Consider the following 14,571-nt stretch of genomic DNA (forward strand, 5'->3'; position numbering starts at 1 on the left):
GATGGGTTTATGCTCCAGAGAGTAAGGATCAGACTAGGTTGGCATCGTTTCGTGCTCGATTAGACAAGCTCACACCAGAGCAGGTAATATAACAAACATAATTAATTGTTTTAAGTGCATATTGCTTATGTTTTATATTAGTTATAATATTTTGTTGATGTTGTCATTATTCGTAGGTTTTGTGGACGCCATTTGGCGCCAACCCCGCCGCACCTTGTCCGAGGACTACTTATATTGGGCCCATATGTTATCGTGACATTGGCGAAATGTACAACCCTGATCGGGTTACTCGACAATTGGGTTATGTGCAGCGTGTTCCGCATGAAGTCATTTTCTTTGGTAAAGCGTACCGGCCACCTAACTCGAGGAAGTATGAGGTGGAGTTTCATGACTTGACACATATAGACAAGTTGTGGAAACGTTTCGCAGCCGATGGTTATGCTGCCAGTTTGATTCTCGCGTCTCTGACTCCTGTTCTAGATGGTGTTCCTTACTTGTGTGAAGATGATTATGATACATGGTTTATGGGTCACTCTCATCCATACATTTGTCCTGCTTTTGCTGCATTTCCACCGACTGTAGTTGTACCTGACCGCTCTCACACTGAATACGTAAGTCTATTTACTTTTATAATTGTATTTTTTAAACATTTGGTTGTCGTTAACATTTTCCTAAATTCATATTGCAGTGGATTGGGCGATATAACCAAGTCGTTCATGGACTTATTGAAGCTCATAATGATCCTCATCACCCGATGGTGATAGCCGCCCAGAAGTTATTGGATGATTGGAACTTTATTTTGCATCCCCAGTGACTGTAATAACTTTTCATGAACTTCAGTTGCATTGGACTTTGTATTTCAATTTTTATTTGGACTTTGTTATTCGTGTTTATTTGGACTTTTTAATTCGTGTTTATTTGAACTTTGTAATTCGTGTTTGTTTGGACGTTTAGAATGGACTTTGTAATTTAATTTGGGATGATTTTGTTTGTTTAGTTTATATTTGACTTTTATAAGTAATTTCGTTAACATCGCATTTCCAAATAACTAAATCAAAGTAACTACGTCAAAGTCTTTTAATTAATACAAACTAAAATGAAGCACAACATAATTCAGTTAGTTTATTACAACATAAATATTTAAATTACACTATGATCTACCGCTCCTAAAATTAAACTCATCTGAATATCGATCCCAAGCTTGTCTCCTAGTATGATATCTTGATTCCCATTCAAGAACGCTGTAATCTACCAATTCTCTCCAACGCGGTGGTATGGGTGGTAACGGAAAATCAGGAGTCAAATCCAGAAGAATATAGTGATTGGTATTTACAAATGCCAACACGATCTCTTTGGTTGGCCTCGTGGATTCATACCAGTTTTGAATTTAATCAAGCATGGAAGATTGATAAACATATATATATGCATAATAATGTATGTATAATTAATTAGATTCGTACCTGTTTTCCAATGGAAGAATAGTGAAGTTAGGAAATAAACCACCACGATTGCCGATACTCAAGATGACAACAACCGCATTGAAGTGTGTGGCAAGAGGCCACAAGTCACAATCGGTAATCATCCAATGTTCCTCTCCACATCGTCCACCTCTCCAATTTATACGCCACGAGACATTAGCAATAGAATCAGGACGGTATACATGGCGGTATTGTTCAAGCTTTCCGATCTCTCCAACAAGCGTTGATCGAATCTCACCATATCGTTCTTGATCACCCAAGAAAAACTCTGCGGCACATCGGAATCCGCAGTTCCCATCAGGGATTACATCACAGTATCCTCTAATATACTGCAACATGAATTGAGGTAACCACTCTTTGAAACCAGGCGGGATTAGATCAATGCTCATATGGCTTCCTAATGAAAAATAAAATAAAACCAACATTAACGATTTAATATAAAACAAACTCTAACATATATATATATATATATATATATATATATATATATATATATATATATATATATATATATATATATATATATATATATATATATATATATATATATATATATATATATATATATATATATATTTTGGTAATTACCTAATGAAGACCTCGTTTGTTGGGTGCTCATTGACGACGACCCTTGATCACAACTCCGACGAGGACCCATATTACGCACATGTTCGACAAAACTGAGATTCCTTGTAGTGGAGTTTCTTTGTTTCCTTGGTCTCCCTCTCCTAGTTAAGTTGGGTTCCGGTTCCTCAAAACCCGCATTCTCGGGATGCAACTCATCGTGAACGATTCTCGAAATATCTCGGACAACTGCAATATCTCGAGTTAACACGTCATCGACAAGGGATCGGAATAGCTCAATGACTTGTGCGGACTCCTCCACAAACTCAGGAATGTCCGCCCCATCTCCGATCTCCAAGGTCCTCCAAAATCGATGGACAAGGTCAAGATACAAACCAACTCCACCTTGGATCGCCATATATATGTTGCAAGCACATGGAAGTCCATGAGTGGACAATTTAGCACAACCACACCTCTCAAAAACTTCGGTACTTAACTGTCGCATCCTCGTATGTTCTTCCAAAATAATCTCCAAAGCATGATGGGACACACGACCAACAAGGTGTTGGTATAGATAACTCTTGAATAACGCACCATGTCGCCGCCTTGAACTCTCTAATCCATTTTTAATCTCTGTAACTTGGTTTATGATAGAAGCATGCATTTTTCTAAAAACAGTGTCCAATGACCCTTGCGAACTTCCAAGCCAACTCTTTACGACAGAGTGTTGACTCTCGACCCTACAAGTCGTTATGTTGCCAAAATGAAGGACCTCATTCGTCCAAGCTAGAACAAACTTATGCCTATGATCAGTAAGCCATGTGTTGTGCACATAATCGATAACGCTCTGCCATCTTACATAGTGATCTTCCATGCTTGCAACTGCACGATCATATTCTTCCACAGTCCACGCCTCCATGATTCTTTTCCAAACTCCATTCTTGAACGCTCGACCAACGTCCTTGTTATTGTTGCACAAAAATGATACGCGGGCCTCCACGTCGTTGTTGATATGCCAAGTACATAGCAAATGTATGGAATTTGGAAAAACCTCGGCAACAGGTCTCATTAGACCACCCTCTTTGTCCATCAATATTGCCGAGGGAATGACACCCTCCCCGAGGAGCAGCTTCAACTTCTGTAACACCCAACGGTAGCTCGCTGCAGTCTCGTCTTTCATAAATGCATAGGCGATTAGGAAATTCTGATTTGTCGGTGTCACACCAACAATCTCCAAGAAAGGAAATCCATATCTGTTAGTCTTGTACGTCGAATCCAAACCAATAACCAGTGAATATGTGCGTAACACCTCCACCATTGTAGGGTGAGCTAAGAATGCGCGGTTTATGACTTTACTCGTACGGTCACTGCAAGAGACCCAGTTTATATAGTCGTGCTCTCTTGCTAGATGCAACATCTGCTCAGCAACGTTTCTTCCTTCTGAACCTTCTCGTCTCATCTTTTCTTTGAAGTTGTAAATGTGCCTCATGTTGGGATGTTCATCTGGAAACTTGTTTTTAATGGCCACCATAATATTTTTTGGCTTAGCTTGTGCATCGTTCATCTCGCGAACAACTTCCTTTGCACCCTGACTAAGACCACTAACACCACGGTGACCCTCGGGATATACAATCAATGTGTGATTATGTGTGTCACGATCATGAAGCAACTCAATAACCCAATTATTTTCTTCTACTCGTTGTTGTTCACACTTAATCATAAACCGACAACCACATGCCTTACTCTTTGTGTTTGGTCGTTTTGCGGTCTCTGGATCCCTACAATTGTTTTCCCTCCTTCCCCGATCGCATTTCAAGTAGCGGTACTTACGACCATCTTTTTGCGTCGTTTTGTACGAGCTACTTATCAATATGAACCCCGATCCGATAGCCACTTGCTTTGCCCAATTCGCTGCGTTTTCAAATCCATCGAATATTTCATTTGTTGCAAATAGATAACTATAATCAACACCGTCGCCACCATAATCCGGAAGTGGGGCCTATAATAAAACATAATTTAATAATTAAAATCACTAACATAATTTCTAAAATTCATAAAAATTAAATTAAAATATAATTTCCAAATAAAATAACAATTAAAATGACACATGTAATTTCTAAATTTTCCTAAATGAACATGTAATTCTAAATTAAATAACAATTAAATTAACATATAATTTTTAAAATAATGTTACTTTGCGCGTAATAACTAACATACTTTCTAAAATCACTAACATAATTTTCTAAATTAAATAAAAATTTAATTATCATATTATATTCTAACTTTGCGCATAATAACTAACATAATTTCTAAAATATATAAATTCTAAAATAAATAAATTCTAAAATAACTAACATAATTTTCTAAACTAAATAAAAATTAAATTAATAAATTATAATATTAATTTTGCGCATAATAACTAACATAAATTCTAAAATAAATAAATTTTAAAATAACTATATAATTTCAATTTCTACAAATTTATAAAATCACTAACATAATTTTCTTAAATAAATAATTATTAAATTAACTAATTATAATACTAATTCGAATAACTTTACATTAGAAAATAAAATTTTATTTAAATAAATTTGAATTTCATATTTAGTTTTGGCGCACAAACATTGCATAAAGGACATGTAACTGGCGCACAAACATTGCATTGGTTCCATGAACCTGGCGCACGGAATTTGCACCAATTCCATGAACCTGGCGCAAATTCTGTGCGCCAGTTCCATGGAACTGGTGCAAATTCCGTGTGCCAGGTTCATGGAACCAATGCAAATGGTGTGCGCCAGAATTTAATAAAAAAACAAAAAAAAAACACCATTTTTACCTCCTCCATTGAAGCTTACGAGCTTTCCGGGAGCCGATTTTCCGAGACAAATTCCACAACTATATACACCGTCGCAACTCCCACATGAATTATGAAGAAACAAACGTTTTCCGGAGTTTCAGTTTTCCGGCGAATAATGAAGAAACATGTATGAATTTCAGTTTTCCGGCGACTATAAAAGGGGTAAAAAAATACTCGCCGTAATTTCATTTTTCCGGCGTCATTCCGACAGCAAGTTGGTGGGGAAGGGGGGTTGAGAGAGAGGTGAGGGAAAGGTGAGGTGAGAAGGGTAAAAAAAATGAAAGGGAGGGGTAAGTTTTTATAAGGGTATTTCTGTACTTTCACTATGAATAGTTGGGCGTTTTTAGCGTGGGCGGGCGTCGAATAGCGATACACTAAAATAATTGTGGGGTCTTTCCCAAAATAGAAATGTAGAAAGTAATCTGGGACGGGCGAAAATAGAAAGTGTAAAAAATAATCTGAGGCAGAGGGAATATGAAAAAAAGAAATTTGTTTTATAAGACGTTGTTGGATTAATTAGACACAATGTGTATTTTCATAATATCCCTAAAAAAAATTACTGAAGTATATATTTCATGTATTATTTATATATTTTTTATTAAGCAAAATTAAAGATATATATTGATGGTCAATGAAAGTTGTGTATTGGAAAACGTATCCTATCTTCTGATAATAATATTAATAACACTTAAAAAATGGAGTGTTTAATAAAAAAAAATAAAAAAAGTTCCGTCTTAGGTTTAACAAAATGCAGCAAGTACCCCCAAATACACCAAATACCCCTGAAGTTTAAAATAATATTAAAAAATGCCCTTGAGGTTGACGGACGTTAAGTCTCTGTTTCGCTGTTAAGTAGTTGAAACATATTGCACCAAATACCCCTTAAGTTTAATATCCTGCACCAAATACCCTTGATTTTTAAACATCAACTTTTTCCAAAAGCTAGCCATTGGAATTGAATAAACTAGCTGTTGCAACCCATGATTTCCCTTACAAATACCCCCATACAACCCTAAACTCTTTCCCCCTTGCACTAGATTCAAAAACAACAACAACAACAACAACAACAACAACAACAACAACAACAACAACAACAACCTCCCCCCGCCCCCTCCCAACAGATTGAACAGAAACAAGGGCATTTTTTGTGAATCAAAGAGAAAAAGGAATGGTGCACCTGGTACATCATCCAAAGGCAAGAAGTCTAAAGCCGCGTAAGTTTCAATAAGCTTAGGCTTTAGTTTAGTTCATATGTTTTTGTGAATTTGTGGCATTTTGGCCTTTTTTGTAAAGCTATCGACAACTTAATGTTCGGTTTATTTTGGAAACCAACTATTTCAGTTGCTCTATTCTTAAAAACTAGCATATTATTTATGAAATTTCTTTGCTCGTGCCATTACAAAGTTCATTGTTTTTCTTCATTACTTCTTCATTACAAACATTAGCAACATAAACATTAAAATCCCTATTTTAATTGTTGCAGCTTGAAATTTTTGTTGTTCTTTCGCTCTCTTCTTATGTTTCGTCAATTTGCCATTCATATTGTTCTTATTTTCTGATGTTCCCTCATACTCGATGTTGCATCCGTACTCATTTGTCTTGCTTTATTGATGTTACTACTATTGAATTTGTTGTACACTTCCTTTGCACCACCTAAAATAGTTACAATAATCACAACACTTGTAATATAGCCTCTTTGAATTTTTTTCTGTCTCGGAGCTTTTTATAGCACAATTTTTGTATAACTTGGATAACATTTGTTTGGAACTGTAACGTAGGAGAATATATATAGCCATTGGTGACGATGTATTGGATGATGAACACATGATGAATGTGGGGTACGTGGGGGGGGGGGGGGAGGTGCTGCTATTTGGTGTGACTGTGTAAGTGTTGTTGTCGTGGTTGTTTGATCCGGTGCATATGGGGGGGGGGTTGTTGTTGTTGTTGTTGTTGCTGCTGCTGTTGTTATTGTTGTTGTTATTGTCGTTTGCTCTGTTGTTGGTGGGGGATTGGCTGGTTTTCTTGCTGCTGGTTTCAATCTGATTGCAGTGTGGGGCGGTGTTGTTTTTGTTCAATCTGTTGGGAAAGGGGGGAGGTTGTTGTTGTTGATGTTGAATCTCGTGCAAGGGGGGAGGGTTTAAGGTTGTATGGGGTATTTGTAAGGAAAATCGGGGTTTACAGTGGCTAATTTATTCAATCCCAACGGCTAATTTTTGGAAAAAAATGTTGTTTAAATATTAGGAGTATTTTGTGCATTATATTAAACCTAAAGGGTATTTTGGTGCAATATGTTTCAACTATTTAACAGCCTAACGGAGACTTAATGCCCATCAGCCTCGAGGAAATTTTTTATATTTTCAGGGTTATTTGATGTATTTTAAAAAAATTGGGAATATTTGGTGCATTTTGTTAAATGTAGGTGCATTTTGTTAAATCTAGGTGCATTTTGCGAAAAGATTGTAAAAAAAAAAAAAAAAAAAAACCATAATCTCATGTTTATTTTTGTAATCATAAAGCAAAAGCGACCAGTTTTTGTAGGTAAAGTAATCCCAACAAAATCTACAAAGTATTCCCACTACCGACTTAGAAAATGCTCAATTGAGCTGTCCACAAAAACATAAAACACGACAAAACTTTATATATGTACTACGAATTTAACTAGCTTAAATTTCCCATCATGAATTGGCAATACAATATTCAACCGACAACTAACTATTACGTGGTACTCCTTAATTCTTATTTTACATATTAGTTTTGGTTCTTACAAAATTTTTTACAAGATTCATAGTAAGTTGTTATTTGATTATCGAATATTACTCCGTATAGTAGATTTGAAAGGAGATAGGGTAATACTATTACTTTGTTGAAAAGTAGACGTGGTAGAAGCAGAGTATTTGATCATTCTTTTAATTGAATTTGAGGGAGTGTGAGACACTACATTTTTAATAGTAGGAAGAGAGATATTAAAATAATTGCGAGGTTTAGGGAACTTTATTAGTTAGTATTTGCCAAATTTTATAGATATTATGTAATTGTTTTTTTTATTAACATAATGACATCATCTTCCAGTGATTTTTACGGAAAATTATTTCGAGTTGTAATTTAAAAAGGATATATAAGCTTAAGGCTATAATTGAAGCAAAATTAGAAGTTTGAGACTGTAATTGGCAAATAAGAACTTTATTAAGTTGTATTCGCCAAATTTGCTTAAATTTTCATTGCCATTCATTATCATTTACGGAGTGATATGTGTGAAAATGCAAATTTATGACAAAAAATACCATGTTTTGAGATAAATTTCATTATTATTGACATTATGATGTTATCTATATATATTATTAAATCTCCAAGGCAATCCATGACATTTCTCCACGTGTCACGATGACTTGGTAAGTGACATGACATTGTAGCGCCACATCACATGATTGTTTATTGTGTCCTCACATAAAAAAAATGTTGCTACTCATCCTTGAACCCGTGACCTCTTATATGCTAATGCTAGGTTTTATCCATCACTCCAACAATACAATTTTGACTCTAAAACAACTAAAAAGGAGAAAAGTAGTATAAAAATTTAATACCCAAATTTATGTATTTGAGTAACAATTAATGATAACAATTTTTTTTTTCTTAATTTCTATTCTTTTACTAATCAAAACATATATCTTTTCTAGAAATTTATTTAGATCAAACATAAAACCATGACATTAATAGAGAAAAGAATAGGATAAAAATTATGTTGCACTGTCTTTTAGCCAATCAAATGTGTTTTTTTTCTCTAAAATGTATTTCGACTTTGTAACTTAATATACAATTGTAATTTAACTTTTTTATAAGTTGTAATTAAAGTATTACAAAAAATAAAGTTTTATACAAATAAAAAATTACTCAAAAATTTAGTTCAACAATAGTTGGTAAACAATTTTATTCTTAAACCGCATGAAATTCATATTATTCTCAAATTGCATATATAAAGAAATTTATAAGTAAATTTGAAATGAATAAAAAAATCAAACTATATGCAATACTCTGGGGCATCGCCCGGGACACTAACTAGTTTTCTTCTAAAATAACACTTAAGATTTCATAGGTGTTATGAGGAATGGCAATGCTCCGTTGATAAGTCAAATGATTTGTATATCCATAGAGATTGAAATCAGAGAGTGGGAGTTTGTTGGTTCAACGATTCAATTCAAGGTCTGCATGTACAGTACTATATCAATGGAATTGAGTAGACCAAATGGATGATAGTCCCTAATTTAGGGGTGGAGACGAGCCAAACTCTAATATGGCTCTGCTTCGTTTGGTTAGTCTCGAACTCACCTTGAGCGTAAAGTCTTTATCGAGGTATGCTTGATAAAATTATTTGAATTCTAACCGAGGTTCGAGCTTTTTTGAGCCTTCATTCAATAAAATGATTAAGCATATTCCAACAATTAATAAACACAATAACAACTCTATATCTATATATCATACTAAATCACAAGTTTTCTCCTTCAAAACTTTACCTGTTTATTTTGTTATTTTAATTTAATGCTCTTTTAGAAAGGTGCTCACTATTTACCACCCCATATTACTCAAAATCTCCCTATTTATTTACCCATATACCCTCCTTTATTTACTCAAAGTCGGCACCACCGGCCACCACTGCCACCACCACGTCGCCGGTGACAAAATGCGTAGTAATGTTTACATGACCGAGTCTATCGGTGGAACGTCGAATTCACAAGAAATATATTTTTTTTTGTCCGGAAAAAATTTCAGAGCTTATGCATTGCTTATGAATTTTAAGCTTGTACCATGGTACAGACTTATGAGTTTTTAGCTTCGACCATGGTATAGACTTATGCATTTTAAGCTTCTGCCATGGTACGAGCTTAAAATTCATAAGCTCGTACCATGGCGAAGCTAAACATTTATAAGTCTCTAATTTTTTTTTTCAAGTAGATTAAATCAAATTCAACAACAAATCAAAACCTTAAATAATATAGACTTATGCATATTAAGCTCACACCATGGCATAGACTTATTAATTTTAAGTTCCTTCCATGGTACGAGCTTAAAGTGCATAAGTTTATACCATGGTCGAAGCTAAAAACTCATAAGTCTGTACCATGGTACAAACTCAAAATTCACAAGCCTGAACCACGGTACAAGCTAAAATTGCATAAGTTTCTGAAACTTTTTCCGGAAAAAAAAATAATTCTTGTGAATTCGACGTTCCACCGGTAGACTCGGCCATGTAAACATTACTACGCATTTTGTTGCCGGCGAAGTGGTGGCGGTGGTGGCCGGTGTTGCTAACCTGCGGTGTTGGCTTTGAGTAAATAAATGAGGGGGTAAATAAAGGAGGGTTTATGGGTAAATATATAGGGCGGTTTTGAATAATATGGGGCGACTTTTAACGCTCCACTTTAGGAATTAAGTACAACCACTCATTCACATTTCTTGAAAACAAATAATGATTGTAAAGTATTTAATGGTATAGTAAATACGAGGTAACTCCCTGTTATGTATTGCATCTAAATACAACTTGTTTTTTAGTTGTTGGCATATAGAAAATCTAAATAATTAACTAATGTCCACTTTGAAATTATTCATTGCCACAAATATTAATGTAACATTTGAATAAACTAATAGTTCATTATTTTTTAATGAAAATGCACGGGTGCTAACTAGTATGTTAATAGTTTCTTTAATCAACTCTAAAAAGTACTCCCTCCGTTTCAAAATGTTTGTTACGTTTGAATTTTGGCACGTTTATTAACGTATATTTAAGATTCTTTTTTTTTAAATTTTAAATGTTCTAGATTCCATCATAAATCTGATTTCAATTTTCCAAATTCTAACATTTATTACTCTCTTAGAATATAGTGTTGTTTTACTCGGAAATTGTGAATGAAATTTATTGAATTGAAAAGTTGGACCAATTAAAAATAAAAGTTGGCTCAAAAAATAATAATAATAACAAGTTTATAAATAGAAAGATTCTTCATGTAACAAACATTTTGAAACACTATTAAAGGAATACTCCCTCCGTATTTTTTTAAGAGATACACTTGGCCGGGCACGGGTATTAAGAAGAATAATTGAATGAAATAAAATAATAAAGCAAGTGGGGTTGAATAGATATTTTAATAATTAAACATGTGGGGACCATGTCATTTTGGTGGGTGGAGTATGGGGTGAGTTTATGAAATTATTTGTTTAATAGGATGGTGGGTGATAGGTATATTAGATGTATTATTTAATTAGATGGTGGGGTTGATAAGTTACTAAAAATGGCAAGTGTATCTCTTAAATAAATACGGCCGAAAAAGGCAAGTGTATCCCTTAAATAAATACGGAGGGAGTACGTAACAAACATTTTGAAACGGAGGGAGTATGTTTTTTTGGGACAAGTTATGTAAAAAGTATTTCCTCTTTTAATTGACAGATTAGGCATTATATTAAATGATATATAACTATACTCTCATAAACATGAGTTATTTTTCTTAAACTAATGAGCTCACCGACTTTGGAGCCGAACACCATTGAGTTTGAGTTTGAGTTTGGTTCATTTAGTTATCGAACTATAAATTCAAGTTCGAACTTGGTTCATTAACAAACGATTTGTGCTCGAGCTGAATTTTTATTGAACCGATTCTGAACTATTCACGATCAGTTGGGTTCTTTTGCAGCTCTCACACCATATTTCTGGCCTTGACGCCTTGCCTTGTGAATGTTGTGGCATTGGACGTGAACGTAAACCCACGATCGACAATGTGTGAAGCCATTTAATATTTTCACAATTTGACAAAGGGAGCATTCCATTCTGTTGACCAAACCCAAGCGATTCTACATTCATACGTCTACGTCATTCTAGACGTCAGATAATTCCAAGTCATTCCCAATTAGTCAATTACCCACCTAAGACTTTTAAACTTTAGAAATGGAATTAAAAAAAAAAAAATCAAAGAAAAGAAATAAATCAAGACAGAGAAGTCTAGAAACTTAAAAAGCTGTACCTATAAATATTCTATTCTGGATAGTTCGACTTTCATCAGCAAAACAAAACAAAACAACCAAAGCTTTAATTATCTCCTCTCATAGTTTGATCTTTAATTACATTCTACAAAATTTGAAAAAGTTTAACAGAAATGGGAATCAAGATTCATGGAAGTCCTCTCTCCACCGCCACCCTCCGTGTCGTGGCGGCGGTTCATGAGAAAGAGCTTGACTATGAGTTTGTTACCGTCGACATGAAAACCGGTGCTCATAAGCAAGAGCCTTTCATCTCTCTTAATGTAAGTTTTTCTCCTTTTTTGATCTATATATTTTCTCGATCTGGAAATTAATAGGTGAATAGTAATACATGTATGATTCCTTATATTATCATGATAATCTTTATTCATATATATTTCGCATACTCTGTATTAGATTATACTAAAATTGAGATTAATCTAGCAAGATCTTGTAGTTAGAGTTTTCAATTTTTATGTTGATGTAGTAGTGTAGTACTATAACGAATCGGTGTTACTTATTGGAATTATTTGTTCATTTTAAACAATTTTAATTTAAATACATACTCTGTTGTGTTTATAGGTAGTAACTAAATGTTATGTATAATCTTTAAAATGATTTGTTAAAGATGATTAGATAATGGATGATGTAGTGGTTACATTTCAACCAAAGTTGAATAGTCAATCGAGAGCAACCACCCCAATTGACTAATTGAGAATGACCGGATGAATAGGGTTATATACTTATATCGTTATTAATTCCCCAATTGTGATACTATATTAGCTCATTACTATTTGAGAGTGATGGATAGCTCAGTTGGTAGAGCTTCTATCCCGATTCCAGGTGATCCTCATCCCCGCCCTTGTGGCTCATTTGCACCAAAAAAATTACTGTTTATACACTGGGGATGTTAACGATTTAACACCGCTCATCGTGAAAATAATGGAAAAAGTTTTGCCTATATGTATTTATTTGTGGATTATGTGTAGTGTGCACTATGCATCATGTTGAAAAAAGCTGATGTTGCATCATTTTATTGATTGGAGACTATTGTTCAATTGAGTTGTTGTCCTGAGGGTCATGTGATTGTGACCTACGAAGTATGTCAAAGATAAAACTAACTTCACAGATGTAAAACGTGTACCTTGAACAAAAATCAATGTTGATTATTTACATCTGTAAAGTAGAGCATACCCCTCCATTTTGCTTCATGATTCACCTCTTGACATGGACCATCCTTGTGCAACAAATTAAATTAAACAATAACCCCATTCAAATTTATGATCAAGGTTTTCATGTTTTGGAGTGTGTAGTACTTTTTTCTTTTTATTTGTAAAAACTTTTACCCTAAGTTGGTAACATTTGGTTTGATCCCTATAGAACATCTTCTTACAATTTTCATATTGCAGCCATTTGGTCAAGTTCCAGCTCTAGAGGATGGAGATGTCAAGTTATTTGGTAAGACAAGCCTTACCTACACAATGATTATTCATGAAATCACAATGTTTTGATTAGTTGTTTTCATGTTTTGATACCAAATATGCTCATTTTTGTAACAGAGTCAAGGGCTATTACAAAATACATAGCATACAACTATGATACCCAAGGAACTCCTCTTGTATACAAAGAAGGAAAGGAAATGGCAGACTTGGCCGTTTGGATGGAAGTCGAGGCTCACCAATTCGATTCAGTAGCCAGTAAACTCGCTTGGGAGCTTGTCTACAAGGGTATGTTCGGTATGCAAACCGACAACGCTGTAGTTGAAGAGAACGAGGCTAAGTTAGTTAAGATCCTTGATGTTTATGAGACTCGTTTGTCAAAGTCCAAGTATTTGGCTGGTGATTCCTTCACTTTGGCTGATCTTCATCACTTGCCAACCCTGCATTACGTGTTGAGCACAAAAGAGAAGAAGTTATTCGACGAACGTCCCCATGTGAGTGCTTGGTGCACGGATATCTTGGCTAGGCCATCTTGGGAGAAGTCCTTGGCTTTGCAGAAACAAGCTTAAGGTTACATTACCGTGGTTTAGTTCCCGGCTGTGTTGCTGTGTGATGTACCCAATCTTGTTTATTACTTTCTATGTGGATGTGTTTGTTAGTTGTGTACTTATATTTCGAATAAATAAAATCACCAGTCCTTTTTAAGTTAAGAAATTATATCAAGTATTTCTTATGAGATGAACAACAGAACAATATGAGTACATGATTATTGTATTTCTCCCAGTTTTTAACTTGGCTCGTGATCTGTTAAATACTTAGTGTTCCCTTCGTCATACAATATTGGAAATGGCTTGGATAACCTTACACATGCTATAACATGTGACTTTTTAGTTGTGATATGATCTAATAATACCAAGTATTGAAGTATATGTTATCGCATCTAAGAATATCCTATCTTTTATCCTATCATATGTTTCTTCTGGTGGGGGATGGGTACTTTCTAGTTTGATAGAGTCGTATTTTTTTAGTGATGAAGTTGCCTGTAATCAACCACTGAAAGAGAATGACAGCAATGATGTGAAGCAGGGGATGGGGATCCATTATGTACCTCGCAACAACAATTGGTAGGGGACTGAAATCTATCCACCCAGAACTCGTCTGGGTGCTAACACCAAAAACAAAAAACACAAGCGTAGAAATGGGAAAGCCCAGCTCGACCTCCCATGGATAG

At 34.7% G+C, this 14,571-nt stretch overlaps 2 protein-coding genes across 2 annotated transcripts; one reads left to right on the forward strand and one right to left on the reverse strand.

Moving 5' to 3' along the window:
- Positions 1-1,444: 1,444 nt before the first annotated feature.
- Positions 1,445-4,887, reverse strand: LOC110795450 (uncharacterized). Its single transcript, XM_022000465.2, has 3 exons — positions 4,879-4,887; positions 2,067-4,041; positions 1,445-1,875 (listed from the first exon to the last, which is right to left on the reverse strand). Exons 1-3 carry the CDS (start codon positions 4,885-4,887, stop codon positions 1,445-1,447), a joined length of 2,415 nt encoding a protein of 804 aa, XP_021856157.2.
- A 7,022-nt stretch (positions 4,888-11,909) lies between these two features.
- LOC110795427 (glutathione S-transferase) lies at positions 11,910-14,054 on the forward strand. Its single transcript, XM_022000434.2, has 3 exons — positions 11,910-12,185; positions 13,311-13,359; positions 13,461-14,054. The coding sequence occupies exons 1-3, from the start codon at positions 12,039-12,041 to the stop codon at positions 13,907-13,909; spliced, it is 645 nt and encodes a 214-aa protein (XP_021856126.1). The 5' UTR covers positions 11,910-12,038; the 3' UTR covers positions 13,910-14,054.
- Positions 14,055-14,571: the final 517 nt, after the last annotated feature.

The sequence above is a fragment of the Spinacia oleracea genome, chromosome 6 (assembly GCF_020520425.1).
Source record: "Spinacia oleracea cultivar Varoflay chromosome 6, BTI_SOV_V1, whole genome shotgun sequence".
Classification (NCBI taxonomy): Eukaryota; Viridiplantae; Streptophyta; class Magnoliopsida; order Caryophyllales; family Amaranthaceae; genus Spinacia; species Spinacia oleracea.

Excerpts from the sequence above, each read along its gene's own strand:
- LOC110795450 (XM_022000465.2), bottom strand. Across the intron at positions 1,876-2,066 it reads ACAAACGAGGTCTTCATTAG|GAAGCCATATGAGCATTGAT; the intron begins GTAATTACCAAA and ends ATTTTTCATTAG.
- LOC110795427 (XM_022000434.2), top strand. The coding sequence starts at position 12,039 with ATGGGAATCAAGATTCATGGAAGTCCTCTCTCCACCGCCACCCTCCGT. Across the intron at positions 12,186-13,310 it reads AGCCTTTCATCTCTCTTAAT|CCATTTGGTCAAGTTCCAGC; the intron begins GTAAGTTTTTCT and ends TTCATATTGCAG. Across the intron at positions 13,360-13,460 it reads TGGAGATGTCAAGTTATTTG|AGTCAAGGGCTATTACAAAA; the intron begins GTAAGACAAGCC and ends TTTTTGTAACAG.